The sequence below is a fragment of the Eretmochelys imbricata genome, chromosome 1 (genome assembly GCF_965152235.1).
Source record: "Eretmochelys imbricata isolate rEreImb1 chromosome 1, rEreImb1.hap1, whole genome shotgun sequence".
NCBI lineage: Eukaryota > Metazoa > Chordata > Testudines > Cheloniidae > Eretmochelys > Eretmochelys imbricata.
Window position 1 is genome coordinate 113,118,747 of NC_135572.1, and position 17,101 is coordinate 113,135,847.

At 41.1% G+C, this 17,101-nt stretch overlaps 1 protein-coding gene across 2 annotated transcripts in view; it reads right to left on the reverse strand.

Annotated features, from left to right (window-relative positions):
* RASA3 (RAS p21 protein activator 3) overlaps positions 1–17,101 on the reverse strand; it is a 263,439-nt gene that overhangs the window by 63,818 nt on the left and 182,520 nt on the right. For both annotated transcript variants that reach the window (XM_077814025.1, XM_077814021.1), the window contains exon 5: positions 6,235–6,311. In XM_077814025.1, the coding sequence (XP_077670151.1) occupies positions 6,235–6,311 (77 nt within the window). The remainder of the gene's footprint in view (positions 1–6,234; positions 6,312–17,101) is intronic.

The window sequence follows — 17,101 nt, forward strand, 5'->3', positions numbered from 1 at the left end:
CAACCTAGGCAACGTAGCTAGGTTGATCTAATTTTTAAGTGTAAACCAGGCCTTAGCTCCATATAGTCAGACAGAATCCATCCCCTAAAGCGCTCGGACAACCACAGAGCACATATAGCATTCATAAATTAATGCGGAGCAGCCCCTACATCCTCCACCCCATGGTTATAAATGCTTAATTTACCATCCAAACTTGAGCATTACTAATGCATTTGCAGATCTGTGAGTCAGTCATTGGAAGACTATGTTATTGCTATATACAAAAAGCAGTCGTGGCTGCTAATGCCACACAAGTTAAGTCTGTCAGCATTGTCATTTATAAACACGCTTCATGAGCTACAACTCAGCTGTACAAATTTGTTGTTGGAAAAGAACAAAAGAAGCAGAAGAAAAAGCTTTCCAAGAACAGATGTTTTCAGGCTTTTTTAACTTAAGAGACAAGGCATGATGAATGTTAACACTGGAAGGAGCAACCTGGGGACACTGAATAAATACAGACATTTAAATAAATAATTACAGACATGGACTGGGATTTTCAAAAGGAGTCAAAGGGAGCTGGGAGACTAGCTCCCATGCAGCTTTAATGAGACTTAAATGCCTTCTTCCCATAGGAACCTTTGAAGTCAGAAGTATTACTTTTGAATGTCTCTACTGGTGTGGCCAAAGTGAGGCTCATGGATTTCTACAATGGAACCTACTGCCCCCCTACACTATTAAGATGCAGATGGACATAACTCCAGGTCCCAGCATGTGACACTGAACTGTTTGATCAAGAAGAAGGCCACTTGGACCATACTGGAGTATCACATACTGAGTCCTAAAGCCTCTGTATTTCCTGGAGCAAACAGGAGGTGTTGACATATGGGATTTTCAAAGAGGCTCTGCGTGCAGCCAGCCACCTGTGCACACTAAGTGATGGTGAAGAGGCATAGCCTCAGGGTCAGGTGCACACCACCTTTTTCCAGAACTGAATGGGATGTGCTTATGGGACTTGGTTGCCCACATGCGCCTCAAAGTTCTGGACCAGCAGACAAAAAGAAGTTCTCCAAATCCTCCTTTTGATGGCCACTGGGTCAGCCACGGCCAACAGGGGAAAAAAAGGCAACTAAATGTGTGCTGAGGAACAGGGTGTGCGTGCGTGTGTGTGTGTGTGTGTGGAGGGGGCGGGGGGGGGAAAGATTTTTGAAGGGGAGGGGAAGGGAGTGAGGAATGCCAGGATCTACTGCGCGCGCACACACTTTTTGCCTGGCATACAGTGCTGTGCAATAGGTGCACAACAGTAGTTAGTCTATATTAATGTGACATGCAGGGAGCCAGCCACACAGCCTTATGCATGTTTTCTTTTTCATTGTGGGAGTGAGTCTGCACTATGCATTCAGGCCAGAGTCATCACCGAATGGGCTGCAGCCTCATACTCTCTTTATAGGATGAGCCTATAGCTTAAGTCCTCCCCTGTGTTTCACTCTAGAGACTCACAAGACTGACATTCTGAGGGTTGGGGCTAGGAGAGAGCAAGATGCCAGTTGAAAACTCCCTCAAACAAAGCCAGTTCCTTCAGGGCCCACTGCAAGTCCTCAGTGGGGTGATGAATAGCATAAGATAGAGTTCGTCTTCATTGATAGGGGGAGCGCCTGGGGACACCGCCAGCCTAGCTCAGTGCCTGAATCTCTTCTTTTCTAATCCACTAATGCTTCTCCTTCTAATCTCGGTGACAGAGCTCCAGCCTGGGAGACTGTGTGGTGGCAGTTGCCAGAGCCACTACAGAACGCTGAGAAACCACAACAGCTTAGTGGGTTAGGGCTAAATGACAGCATTGACTGCTTCCAGGGGAGAAGTTACACGTTTTCTTTGTTCCCTTTGCAGCAGCTAAGAAAGCCTAAAGTGCTTTATGGGTTTTATTTTCTTTCCCTTCTGTTTAAGTGTTCAGTGCACAGCACTTCTAATGATCCATTTCACTGACGTTTTATTTAGATAAAATGCACCTGTCCAGCTTGATGCTCATGGTGTGTTCCAGCAGACCAAGGAGCCAGCTGCTTTCAGGCCCGGAGAAACTAGAGGAGGTGGTGGTGTCGGCAGTGTGCACAAAGGTAGAAGGCAAGTGTAACAAGGGTCTGACAGGAGGTATGTTGACAAGAGACTGATCTTTATTTCCTCGTGCCAGCGGGTAGGTCTCAATGGGTAAAAAGGGTGCATCAGGTCTCTGGCCAAGCCTAATTTTCAGTCTGATGGCACAAACATGTATTTGTCTTTTGACAACCGGCACTGTTGGGGGCACAAAAAGTTTGCTCACATCACAAGTTTTTTTGAAAATTTGGCCTACTGGATGCAGCCTTTGATCTCCTGGGAAACTGCAAATCTGGATTGTTCTGGTCTATGTAGTATATAAGAGTATTTATAGAATAGCTCCAAACCAGTCATCTAAGGACAGTTTCTATTTTCTAAATACTATTGTTAAAAATAATAAACTACAAACAATCCTGTTAAACAACACTGACATTTAAATTAAATCCACAAAAGCCAGGAAATGAAGAGTTAAATGAGAAAGCCTGGAGTGTCAACCTGATCTCACAGAGTCTGGCTATTGCAGAATACTGTATGGCATGTGTAGAGAAAATACAAAATGATTAGCACTGCAGAAAAAACTGACATAAAAGAAATAAAAGGCATGAGAAAAGCCTTAAAATGTGATTTGCTGAAAAATACCAGATGTAATCATTTTAGGTTCTCTTTCACACATGAGAGCTTTATCTTATTTGCTCACTAAAAGTACAATCTCAACCTTGCTTTAAGCACTTCCATGTCCTATTCACAACAAAGCCAAGAGCCTTGACAGATCTATAATGGTTGTTCCATCCCTCTATTTCATTGAGTCTCTACTTTTCATTCATAAACTATTTCATAAAAGGAAGGTTCCACCCTCCCTTCCCTCTCCATCGTCCTTCCTCTGGCATTTTCCATCTACACAGATCATAGGAGGAGATTTCTTTGTTAAGCAATTACTGTGTTCTCTCCTTATATGGCTAGAATCAAATCGTGCCTGAGTGAGCGAGGAGTCAGCTGGTGGAAAAGTCACATAGCAGGAATCTGCAAGGGCTTTATATATCCAGCTAAAACAATAATTTAAAAAGATACTGCATGAAAAATTCCAGACTATTTTGCAGTGTTGTTTCCGATCTAATCACCTCTCCTTTCCTTCTGCACTTGCTTTCTTTCCCTCCTCTAATGACATGTACGGCCATCATAAACTGTACCAAAGGATTTTAAGTGTTTTATCCACATGCACTATAAATGCTTATCTTCTCTGCCTCCCCTTCTAAACTCCAAACCTTCCTGCCCACTCACAGTAGTGAACAACATACAGGGGCACTTCCAAGGCCAGCCACAGCGGGAATGGTGTGCTCAGATCAGTTACAGAGCAAATAGCAGGAGAGTGGGAAGGACCATCAGTAGGATAAAAGTTTCCTTAGATTCCTATTTACAGGTTTTGTTTTGAGGGCCAGTGGGTTTTAAAATTGTAACATGGGTCATGGGAGCTGTGATCTGTTACCAAGGGCTCAGAGATTAGAAACTAAGGATTTCTGAATATTGAGCTAATACACACTATTTATTGAACAATACCTTGTGAGTCGAGGTTACAGAATGCTTCACAAACCAATTTAAAATATTTTCAGTGTCCAATAAAAGCAATAGTCTTAAATCCAACGTCACATAAACAAAGATTCGAATAGGGGTTTAAAACTTGTCCACTCGGATGAATATTAGAAAACGTTAGAAAGGAAATTCCATACCACTGTTGGTATGTAAGATGCTGCTGTTTCCACATCACATATATGCAGCTTCTTGGTAGTACAAGACCTGAACAATAAGTAGAAAGACAATGACCAATTTCCCATTGTTACCATCTTCTAGCACTTCAGGAATTTAATTTAAAAAAAACATTGTTACATGTTAAAGGTCCGATTTCACTGATGATGTAAAGCACCTAGCTGTGTCAGTCAGTTTACACATCGCTACCTCATCATGTTTGTACCCATGTATTGGGGGGGAGGGGGGAATCTGGGCAGCTATCCCATAGTCCCTCAGCAGACATCTGATTGCCAGAAGACATGCACTCAAAGGCAATAGCAGCACCTGGGGCAGTGTACTCTGGGATGTCCTATTACCGATAGCGCTGGGAAGGACAAGGATCAACCAATCTGGTCACTCAGGCATGAGTAACAGGTCCTGTCTATGTTGCAAAGAACAGTGTTACAGCATGTTTACGGGATGATAGCCACGTGCTAGCCCTAGGCTCCTGGCAAGGGCAAAACACACAGCTGCCATGATTACTAACATTTTGAGCCAGCCATATCACTACTCGGTAATAAGTTTGGTTGACAGCTAAAGTGTAAATGGGGCCTTTTAAATCAAATCATTAGGTTAATTAATATTGAATCTATGATTATAGCTCCAAGTGAAAAAAGTAAAGAATGGGTGAATGAGGAAACAAGACAAGGGTGCCTGGAAGAGAACAAGCGGATGAAAGCAGGCTGCATGTTGGACTGAAAAGTGAGAAAAGGAGGGAGCAAATGAAGAGAAAAACATTGAACCAGGATAAAAATATTCTGCTAAATACACATTCAAGCCAGCTAATTTTGTTAAGACTTTTCCTCCTTGGGAAAAAGACTTGTTATGGAGCCAGCCCTTTAAAAATCCATCCTCCCACACTTCGCTACCACCTCAGGAAAAGCAAGCTTCGAAACGCATTTGAGAGGTTTAAAGAGGAGTGAGGAGACCACTCTCCTTTCTCATGTCAATAAAATGAATCATTTACTTGGGCCATTAACCCAACAAGACTGGCTTCAGCAAAGTTATTAAAAAAAGATATCCAGGCTTAAGTGGAAGCAGGGAGTTGGCGTTTCTTTCGTTGTCTGTGTTTGTCCTAATATAACGACAGTTAAGACCTCTGAAGCTATCACTAAAAAGTTCTCACAGCGCCAACAGCATAAATGGTTTGGGCCCCGACTATTTGAAAGATTGCTTCTCTCTGAGTGATACTGCAGCAGTTGCAGCCAGGAGAGGCATTCAAGCTAGAGGTCCCCCGGTTTAAAACATAGGGAATTACTCACAAGGGCTTTCTGTGGGTGTTCTAGGGAGCTGGAGGTATAATTTCCACCCTCAATCAGAGCTAGCACACTAAACACAGAAATGTAGCCAAAGTGGCCCAAGCGACAGGACGTGCTAGCTGCCCAAGTTCATAGCTAGGGTTTCAGATGGGATCATACTTGGGGCAGCTAGCCCCACCCACTGTAGCTACACTTTTATTTTTAGTGCACTAGCTTTGATTGAGCTATTGAAGGTATATCTACCTAAGTTGGAAACTACACCTTCAGGTCCAGTGTAAACATAATCTAAGAGGAATTTTGGAACCCACTCCACTTGCTTGCTCTGGGGTCTGACAGAACTCAAACTTATTAGCCTCAGAGTATTTACTGAGAATCTCACTTCTTCTGCATTTTTCAGTGATGAGTTGGTGAGATAACTGGGGTAGCTGATTGTGAGTTTGCTGTTATAATTGCAAACTGCAAAATAATTGGACTTTTGATCATTATACATGCCATGTAATGTTCTGTCACTATTCAGGTTATGTTGTGAAGACACTTGGCTGGTATAATCCTATTAAAAGTACAAGGACATTTATGATATCCTTTGCTGTGTTTCTAATATTTATACTGCACCTAGAGTTGGGATAAGTGATTGTTTACATTTTAAAGTAATAGAGACAACCACCTAGCACATATATTTGTTTTTTTTTCATGAAAAAAAATAATGTAACCTATAAATGGATGAGCAGATCTCAAATAAAAAAGTAGGCGATTTAAAGTTTAGAGCTCAAAAATATTCAATTGTAATAAGTGATTTGGTTCATTAAAGTAATTTTTTAAAATGCTGTATTATAAACTGGTTTCAGAGTAGCAGCCGTGTTAGTCTGTATTCGCAAAAAGAAAAGGAGGACTTACGGCACCTTAGGGACTAACAAATTTATTTGAGTGTAAGCTTTCGTGCGGTACAGCTTATGCTCAAATAAATTGGTTAGTCTCTAAGGTGCCACAAGTCCTCCTTTTCTTTTTGTGTATTATAAACTGTTTGCATTTGACATATTCCTTCATAACACAGTATTTTCATTAATTTTTAAAGAGTGCAAATCATTGTCAAGTTACCGTTATCGTTCTATAGTCACATTTCAGATCTTACCGCGTTGCAAGCTTATGGCAAACGACACCAGTGTCTGTTATGACTTCACTCAGTCTCAGCTCTAGGTGTACCTTTCCCTGAAATACAGAATGACATAATGCCACATGAAAATTACAGCATTATTATATAGCCAACCACAACATTCCACTTAAAAACAAAGCAAGTCTGTCACCATCTGCAATTTCAAAAATAGTTTAATTACTAGTTAACTAAATAGCTGTACAGTCTCAGCAGTTTTTTTTACTAGTCAAATGAAATCAGCGGGCTAACCTCCTAATTCAACTTCAGTCCATAAAAATCTGTCCCTTACCTTAACTCTGTATATTACAGTAATTGAGAAATACAGGTTTGAGTGACTAACCTGAGACTAAAAATATTTCATTTCAGCTTTATCTAATTTTAATGTTTTAAAGTTTAAGCACAGATTCTGCACCTCACCAGTCAAGAATAATATCACATTAGTGTATGATAACTGGATATGTCTAAACCCTATGTTTTCAAAATTATGAACCTGCACATGCTAAAATTTATAATCTGTTATAAATTGCAAAAGAAGAAGAGGTACTAGGCAGGGCAACTAAACAAAAATACAAAGGCCAAGTACATTAGTACTTTTTAATCATCTATCACCACAAAGTTTTCCAGTCATTACAGTCACAATGTTAGTTATACAGCACCCTAACTCAGGCCAGAAATGTATTTTCCCATAATATATAATCATATAAGCAAGCACTCATCTCAGTAACCTTTACTATGTCTTTAAACATGAGCCTATGGTTTTATTGAAGAAAATTCAGCGGCTGTCTTTACTGTGTGTACAATAAAGTGGAAAATGTTGGATGATTTGGCCTGTCTTGGTGACATCATGTAACTGGCCAGTCATCAATTTGAATTCAACAAGGCCAAAGCTGAGCACTTGATCCTTCACCTCCAAAGACCTTCCTTTCACTCCATTCTTCGTTATCATGGAGACTACCACCATCCTTCTTCTTAGTACCTCAGGCCTGTAAACTGGGAGTCGTCTTTGACTCAGACCTCTCTCTTGATTCACACATCCAGGCTGTATCGAAATCTTGTTGTTTCGTCCTTCATGAGACCTCCAAGATTTGACCTTTTTTCTCTGTCCACACCACTAAAAATTGTGCTCAGGACCTCACCTGCCATTATGACTACTGTAACTTCCCACTCTTTGACCCCGATGCCTACAAACATGCCCCTCCTTCAAGAAGCTTCTGCGGCTGCTAAAATCTTCATGGATTGTCATTCTGACACTCATCCCCCTTCTTGCTTCCTCACCCACTGGCTCCTCTTACTCCACAAATAGAAGCTTCTTGTCTTTGTCTTTAAGGCCCTTCACACGTTAGCCCCACTTTACCTACCTGATCTATTGTTTTATTGTGACTGTGGATCCCTCCTTCACTCTGTCAAGTACCCAACCTTCAACATCAACATCCTCCAATCAGTTTCTCCCTCAGAAAGTACAGAAGAGTCTCCCAACCCCAAGCCAACCCTTATTAGCAGGAAAAAATTCCTGCAAAAATCTGCGAAGTCATTACTTTAACCTCCTTTAAAATCCTTCCTTAAGACTCAGTTGTGCCACAGTGCCCATAAAACACATAGATGACAATGGCTATACAAGTAATGAGCTTCTTGTATGACGGTTTTCTTGCTTTACTGTTACCTTGTTCCCCCTTCCCCATTTGTTTCATCTATATGTTGTGGTTTGTCACAATTTAGATTGCGAGCTCTCTGCCTCTTTACCATGTGCTTGTACAGTGAGTAGCACAGTCAGGCCACAGTCCTTTGTTGGTGCTTTATGTGCTACCTCAGTACAAATTAATAGCAACTATAAACAGCAATAAGTTACCTTTAAAGGAATTAAGAGTATGAGAGAACATGACCCTTCCACAGAAAATCTCAATACGTTTAATTCATGTTTTTACAGAAACATTTCTTGTTTCAGAGTAGCAGCCGTGTTAGTCGGTATCCGCAAAAAGAAAAGGAGTAGTTGTGGCACCTTAGAGACTAACAAATTCATTTGAGCATAAGCTTTCGTGAGCCACAGCTCACATTCATCAGATACATGTAGTGGAAAATACAGTGGGAGATTTTATATACACAGAGAACATGAAACAATGGGTGTTACCATACACACTGTAACCAGAGTGATCAGGTAAGGTGAGCTATTACCTGCAGGAGAGCGGGGGCGGGGGAGGGGAATTCTCCAATGCATCATCAAGGATCTACAACCTATCCTGAAGGACGACCCATCACTCTCACAGATCTTGGGAGACAGACCAGTCCTTGCTTACAGACAGCCCCCCAACCTGAAGCAAATACTCACCAGCAACCACACAACAAAAACACTAACCCAGGAACCTATCCTTGCAACAAAGCCCATTGCCAACTGTGTCCACATATCTATTCAGGGGACACCATCATAGGGCCTAATCACATCAGCCACACTATCAGAGGCTCGTTCACCTGCACATCTACCAATGTGATATATGCCATCATGTGCCAACAATGCCCCTCTGCCATGTACATTGGCCAAACTGGACAGTCGCTACGTAAAAGAATAAATGGACACAAATCAGACGTCAAGAACTATAACATTCAAAAACCAGATGGAGAACACTTCAATCCCTTTGGTCACTCGATTACAGACCTAAAAGTGGCAATTCTTCAACAAAAAAACTTCAAAAACAGACTCCAACGAGAGACTGCTGAATTGGAATTAATTTGCAAACTGGATACAATTCACTTAGGCTTGAATAAAGACTGGGAGTGGATGTGTCATTACACAGAGTAAAACTATTTCCCCATGTTTATTCCCCCCCACCCCCCACTGTTCCTCACACGTTCTTGTCCACTGCTGGAAATGGCCCACCTTGATTATCACTACAAAGGTTTTTCCCGCCCCACCCCACCCCCGCTTTCCTGCTGGTAATAGTTCACCTTACCTGATCACTCTCGTTACAGTGTGTATGGTAATACCCATTGTTTCATGTTCTCTGTATATAAAATCTCCCCATTGTATTTTCCACTACATGCATCAGATGAAGTGAGCTGTAGCTCATGAAAGCTTATGCTCAAATAAATCTGTTAGTTTCTAAGGTGCCACAAGTACTCCTTTTCTTTTTGAGAAATATTTCTGGTAACCTCAGGCACTGCTGAGACTGGTCTCTGAACAGAAAGAACAGAATTCTTCAAAATGTGCAAGTGAACATGAATGGGATGAAAGGTTTATTTACTGTGGTGGTTCAAAACGTCAAAAAGTCTGAATTCCACAAGAAAGATGGCAGCTTTCTATTTTAGAAATTTTTAACTTTTAATAGTTGACTCAAAGTTAATAGCAATTTACATATTTCCCCCACTTCTATGAAATTTTAATAAACTAAACTACAGTCTCTTTAAGAAGAAAAGACCCCAAATGTTGTATTAGCTCTTCCTTGTTTTTCTTTTCTAAAGAATTAGAAAAAATCGGACATTTGAAGAGTGACAAGCCTTTGGAAAGCAGCTCAGAGGTCATGGCATCACTTAAGCTGGCAGCCCTGTGATTATTGCCAGAATACCTCATTACTTCCAGTTACCAAGCTCAGGTGTGGGTGTGTACCTTAATGTGAAGCTGTGCTAATATGCTTGGATGTTTAATTCACAGAAATACAGCTCCTGTGTACACAGCATGCTTTCTCCCATGTCAATTATGCCCTTAAGCAAAACACAAGGACCCATCTGAATTAATTGACTCATGAGCACCGCCATTTAGCCAGCCTGCAGAGTATTGGATAATGCATTTCTCTTAAAGAGAAGACAGCAATTTATGCTGCAAATTCATGTTATAATTCAGCCACTCAATAGTTAAAAAGGGGTATAAATCACCAGTTAAAAAATATATTTAAGCCACTAAAGAATCAGAAAGTTGCCATCTTGCCTGTCTCCGGACAATTTATAGACAAAGGAAATGCTATTATTAGGATGGTAGTATCGAGAGGCCCAGTTGTACTAGGTGGACAAACAAACAAAGACAGCCCTTACAGTCAATATAGACCAGGCAGAAAGCATGGAAGAAAAGAGGCATTTATTCTCCTTTTACAGAGTAGGAATTAAGGCACCGAGAAATTAATTGTCTTGCTCAAGTTGACACAGAATATTTAAGGCAGAGCCAGGAACCAAATTCAGATATTCCACATCCCTGTCCAGTGACGTCACCACAAGTCTATCCTTCCTCTCAAGTTCTATTCAGTGAACAATTATACATGGAAATTTAGAGGCTTGGACAGTTCTGAAGTTGATTATATTAGTCACTGAATACATTTGTACAGAAAATATTCCAGTCCATTCTGTTCCTGGAAACCAGTACATTTACTAATATACCCTTTACCAGCACTTAGAAATATTGTTTTGCTGAACAGGTGGAAATGGAACACATGTTCATTTAGCTGCTGATCAGCACTTCATTTTTCACAAACAATGGAATGGTCTGGAATGCCATAATGAGACCAACTGGGTCTTATGTCTCAATTCTTCATTCAAAAAAACTGTCAGCAGATTGAGCTTCTTGTAGGGAAGCAGCAGCAGCGATGACGGGACTCAAACAGAAAACAGTAATATTCAGAGTTGTGGAAGTAAAAAATAGTAGTATCGCTAAAAAAGCACAAAATATTACATTGTATAACCACTCTTTGTAAAGAGCCATTACATTATTTAAAGATCAAATTCTGCTCTTGTTTACATGTGCACAGCTCTCGCTGGATAACACAATAGGAGTTGTGTGTACTTATTCAAAGGCAGAATTTTACTTTACATTATTAGAACTAATCACTTTAGTTTTTCCTCTATGGGACAGCCTAAATTCCATAAACTTGTAAAGCAAAAAATAGAACAAGGTACTGTTTTTAAATGACTCTGGTAAAATCTTTCATTGACCATTTTAATTCAGCTGGAAATGTAACTGTTAGTTACTACAGACTGAGAAATATCAAAAGACAGATGTAAAGCAACCAAAATTATATAAATGCTACTTATGCATCTTATGTTTCCAGCAGTTGTAAATTTGTGGTTTAATTTTAAATACAGTGTGTAAAAAGGAAAAAAAAAAACACATAAACCACAGTTTATCCTGTAAATAATCTTCTACTGCAAAGCTGAGCCCTACTAGCTTGGGCTTCTTCTACCAGCTGAAATGAAATGGTGAGACCCCATAATAAACATCCCCAGAACCATCATTCATTTTTCAGAGTTAAATATCATAGGGACAATTACCAGTGGATTTTCCTAGGTTAGATTATGTGCTATCAGAATTTGGCTCCTAACATACAATGGTCAAGCACAGACTACAAAACGTCTAAGCTAACTCAAACATGGAACTGCATTTTGCTTTTACTTACTGTGATTGTTACGGCAAGAGTTAAAAATCATTGATGAACAGGAAAAACCTCTGGGCCACACCTGGACTCTTGTGAACAAAGGACTCGGACATATGCCCAATTGAAAAATGGGAGCCAACCTACTGAAGCCTGAAAAGCACCAGTCTAAAGAAAGTCATTGTCTAGTGCTTCACCAATAGTGTTTGTGTTGCTGTGGCCTACTTTAAAAGTATTTTTTGGAAAAAAAAAATTAGACCGAAAGAATGAATGTTCAGATGATCACTGTTAATTTTAAACAAAAATATTGGATAACATTTTCAAACATGGGTGCCCAAAGTTAAATATGGATTTAAACGCCTAACACTGAACACTCATGTTTGAAAATTTTCTCATTATCTATCCATATATAGAAGGCAAAGAGGAGCAGCTAAGGGGAGTTTTGTGAGAGAGTTCTCCAGGTCAAGGAGGAGCGACTATGTGGCCCTTCGGATGAGTTTGTCGCATGCTTGCTGCTTGACTGAAGTACATAATGTGGTCTGTTTGTATGGGGGCTGTGTGCTAAGCCTAGCAGCCTGCTAAGCAAGGCAGAGAGTTTCTTAACAAGGCTTTGATCCCCTTAATCAGGGAGCGGGAGCTACACAGGGAGAAGAGGAGTTTAAAAAGCCAGCTCCTAAGCGACCAGAGGAGTTTTGCGAGGGAGTTTAGAGAGGGAGTGGGAGAGAGCTAAATACACTTGATTAACATTCTCTAAACTTAGGGCAATAAATTACACCCCCCCCCCAAAAGTAATACAGAGGGAAAAAACCCAACAAACAAACCTGCAGGAGTAAAAGGACTGCAGGCAGAAGTCCAGCAGCAGAGTGGGGCTATCTAGTTTATTGCACTGAATGCAACATGCATGATTACCAGCCTTGTGGGCAGGTGGTATATGTGTGCATTTGGTGCAAAGAGCTCATGGCCCTCATAGACTGAGTGTGGGCTCTGGAGACCTGAATGGCTGCACTGGAGGAGCTCTGGGAGACTGATCAATGTACATAGAGGAGACTTTCCAGGATACAGTAGAGTGGTCTCACCCTGAGTCTGGGAGCCTCTGTGCTGTTGAGGAGGATAGAAGGATAGAGGATAGGGAAGAAGAACATCAAAGTGGAGTGGAGGGAAATGATTCCATAGTTGGATCTCTCCCTACAGATGACATTATGGTATCCTTTCACACTTAGGATACTTCTCCATGGGAGGGAACCCCAGTTATTAGGAAGAGACAAGTAATAGTAATGGGGGATTCGATCATTAGAAATATAGATAGCTGGGTTTGTGATGACCGGAAGAACTGCATGGTGAATTGCCTACTGGCAGCAAAGCTTGTGGATCTCTTCAGACACCTAGATAGGCTTATGGGTAGTGCTGGGGAAGAGCCAGTGCCCGTGGTACATATACCAGTGACACAGGGAAAGGTAGGACAGAGATCCTAGAGGCCAAATTTAGGCTGCTAGGTAAGAGATTGAAGTCCAGGACCTCCATGGTAACATTCTCTGAAATGTTTCCAGTTCCAAGTGCCGGGGCAGTTAGACAGACAGAACCGCAGGGTCTCAATGTATGGATGAGATGATGGTGGAGGGAGAAGGGGTTTAGATTTATTAGGAACTAGAGAACCTTTTGGGAAAGGAGGAGCCTATACAGAAATAATGGGCTCCACCTAAACCAAAATGGAACCAGATCGCTGGCATGTAAAATTACAAAGGTTGTAGAGCAGTTTTTAAACTAAGGGCTGGGGGAAAGCCGACAGGTGCAGGTGAGCAAACGGTTTAGACAGAAAGATCCCGTAGGGAAGGCTCTATTAACGGAGATTCTCTATATCCTTTCCTGCTTACTAGGATGGAAGTTGATAAAGTACAGGTAGGAACTGAAAAGAGAACAGTCGAATGAAAAAGTCCCATGCGATTACCTCACATAATGGCAGACAGCTAAAAAGTGACAAATTTTATAAGTGCTTATATACAAATGCAAGAAGTCTAAATACTAAAATGGGTGAACTTGAGTGCCTGGTATTAAATGAGGCTATTGGTATAACAGGCATCACAGAAACTTGGTGGAACTATGATAATCAGTGGAACACAGTAACACTGAACCAGGGTACAAAACATATAGGAATGACAGAATAGGCTGTACTCGTGGGGGAATGGCACTACACATGAAAGAAAGCATAGCATCAAATAAGGTAAATATCTTAAATGAATCAAACGGTACCATAGAATCTCTATGGATAGAAATTACATGCTTGAATAATAAGAATATAGTAGTAGGGATATACTACTTATAATCTGACCAGGATGCCTGTTAGTCTATAAGGTGCCACAGGACTCTTTGCCGCTTTTACAGATCCAGACTAACAGGACTACCCCTCTGATACCTGACCAGGATGGTGGTGGTGTTTGTGAAATACTGCAGGAGATTAAAGTCGTTATACAAATAGAAAACTTAATAATAATGGGGCTTTTCAACTATCCAAACACAAGGAGAGAGAGAGACTCAGAACAAGTTATTCCACACTTGCCTTTCCAAATGTGGTTTTTAGGATCTGCTATGTGCTATTGTTTGGATCCTACTGCTTTGAAACCTGGTATGCATCTTTCTGGGATGTGCCTGTCTCCAGAAACTGCTGGAATTAAAGAACAAATGGCTAAGGACTCATGTAAGTAGCAGTTTTGAAAAAGTTTCTAAATCTCTCTCTCTCTTTATGTACTTATATGACTTCCATTATCACAGTAACCGCACTGCACAATCTTTAATAGATTTAATCCTCCAACACCTCTGTGTGGTAGGGGAGTACTATTATCCCGATTTGTAAAACTGAGGTGCAGGGAGACTAAGCAACTTGTCTAAAGTCACACAAGAAGTCTGCGCTGGAGTGGGGAACTGAACTTCGGTCTCCCGATTCCCTGGCTAGCACACTAAATACTCCCTAAATAGATAATATAAAGGCATGCACAGTCTAACCTCTTGGAATATAAAATATTGACAGGTTTTCAGAATCTTGCAATATACCTTTAAACCACCACTTAATACCCCTAGTATGGGCCAGACCACTGGTAGAGAGAAATTTCTGGTACTTTTGATATCTCAGAGTACCAAATTTTGTGCTGTCACAGCAATTACACCTAAAGAATTTTTAGAAAAGCACATTTAGAATTTATCAGTTGAATGCCTCATTACAGATGCTATTTGGGAGATTGAGCTGTAATTGTACGATTTAATTAATTTTCCAAAAGCCTTCATACTTCATTTTTAGACAAGGGAGATATTTGGGGCTAGACTGCACTGACAAGTTGCCCTTTAATTTCTTGTGTTCTTACTTCTCTATATGCAGAAATTTCCACTTAATAAAAAATAATGGAAGGCACTTTATAAATATCATTGGCCACAGAAACTTAGCTCACTATAGGGATCTAAACTATTTTTGTCTGCATGTCTTCTTTCCCAAACTTCGGTGCCTGGAAGTGGAAACAAACTAGTTAAGAAGAGAGTTGCTCAGGGGTCAACCACATGCAGTTCCCTCTTCTGAGAAAAAAAAGTTAAATCAGTTCAGCTGTGCGAGTGAGAGAAAACAAGGGAAGAGCCAAAGGGGACAAACTCCTCCCTGACTTTCAGAATATCAGAAGAGAGCCACTGATACAGTGTTTTGTCCAGAACTCAGCTGAGAGCTCCACAAAGAAACAAAGAGTATCTCTGGTACGGACAGAAGAATGACCGAATATCAAACATTCCATTTTGTTTTCAGAATTCCCATAATTAGCACAGCCACTGCCATCAGAGGCTTTGAAACTGGACTCCAGTTTACCACAACCAGGTGTGCAACCATAGCCAAACATTTTCTCCTGTTGGAGCTCACCAGCCTGAGCTAATAGTCTGTCTTGGGCGGGTCATTTGATTAGATGAGGACTCCACTTCCAGTCCCTAGCTATTTCATAACTGAACTTATGGTTGAACTGCACCCACAAAATAAAATATTGGGACATAATTTGGGATGCAAAGGAGATCTTACTATATGGCCTACATCATATACAGCAGGTCTGTAACCAAACAAATCCAGCCTGTTGAGGGTGCAGGCACACACGCTGTAGCACACTTCATTATGGAATTAGAGATGCTGGGCATCTTGCGGAGGTCTGGTTGGTCTCCAAATGTACAATTTAATAGATAAGAATAAGACATTTCCCAATTGCTAAGAAACTGCAAAACATCTTCAAATAGCACAATGTTAGCTTTCCTGTTTCCTGTTTTTCTTGAGGACGAGAAATAGCATCTCAATACATTCAGATCCTGCCAATGGATGTGTTTTCCTTTTAGTTAAATATTTGTACATGGTACTGTGATGAACTGGTCATATGTCTATAGAATTTATGGAATCTGCGCAAGATTATGAACCTTTGCGCCTGTCAGGCTGCAAACTCCGTTTGGAACGTGCAGCCTCTTGCCTTCTCTCTCTCGCTGGTCTGTATGGAATCCATGGCTGGTGGCAAAAGAACGATAATAGAGGGCAGATGACTCTTGAACACCCAATGGTTGGAAATCTACTCACTGTAGACAAAAGATTGGTCCTTGCCCAGAAAAACAGGGTATGCAGGGGAAAGTCATCTTGGCAACAAAGTCAACTGACAGAGTTTCTGCTCATATGGAGAAAATGGCAAGGGTGCCACCTGACACATGGGGGCTAAAGGTTTTAAAAGGGCAGAGGCTAGTCTGCTCTGGGGTCCGTTTTCTCATGAGGGAGAGACCATTCATCATGTGACAGCCTGCCTGAGGCAGGAGACACCCTGCCTCCCTACATTTCTGGACTCAAGATGGTTCCTCAAGAGTTCACAAGGAAAGAGTGAGATAGAAAATGAGGGATGTTTCAGATAGTTATTGTTTTGTATGATCTGTACGTAAGAGCATAAAGGTGTTAAGACTAGGCAAAGTGTGCATTTTGACTGCATCACAACTTCTGTGTGCCCCAGAGAGACTTAAACTGTAACCAGAAGCTTCACATTGGGTGGCGCTCTGGGAGAGGGGCATGTTTAAGTACCAGGGAATCTGAAGGATCAAGCGCTGTGTCCAGACAGGCTAGCGTCTGGACAGCAGGTTCTGACACTTGGAGGGAGTGCCAGATAGGTCTGCACTATGCGAGTGTGCCTAGAGACCCCAAGATTAGGGCAGTGGCTGGACTCCGGGAGCTTGAAACTCCCCTCACAGCAGCACTGGTGGGAAGTTAGGAAGGAGCTCTCCCTAGGATAATGGACAGGTATGTAATGAGGACTTTAGCGCCTGGTTTTCATTTCCAAGACAGACCACTCTTCAGACATAAAATTCAAGTATACTATTTTGAAACAATGGAAATTTCTTATCAAGAACAGGTGCTTCTCATTACACACCATGCTTCAGTCTGTCTTGTAAAAAGTAAAAAATAGACCAGAAAAATAAAATTAAAAAAGGAGAGATCTATAGCCTTGCTATTCAGTGCT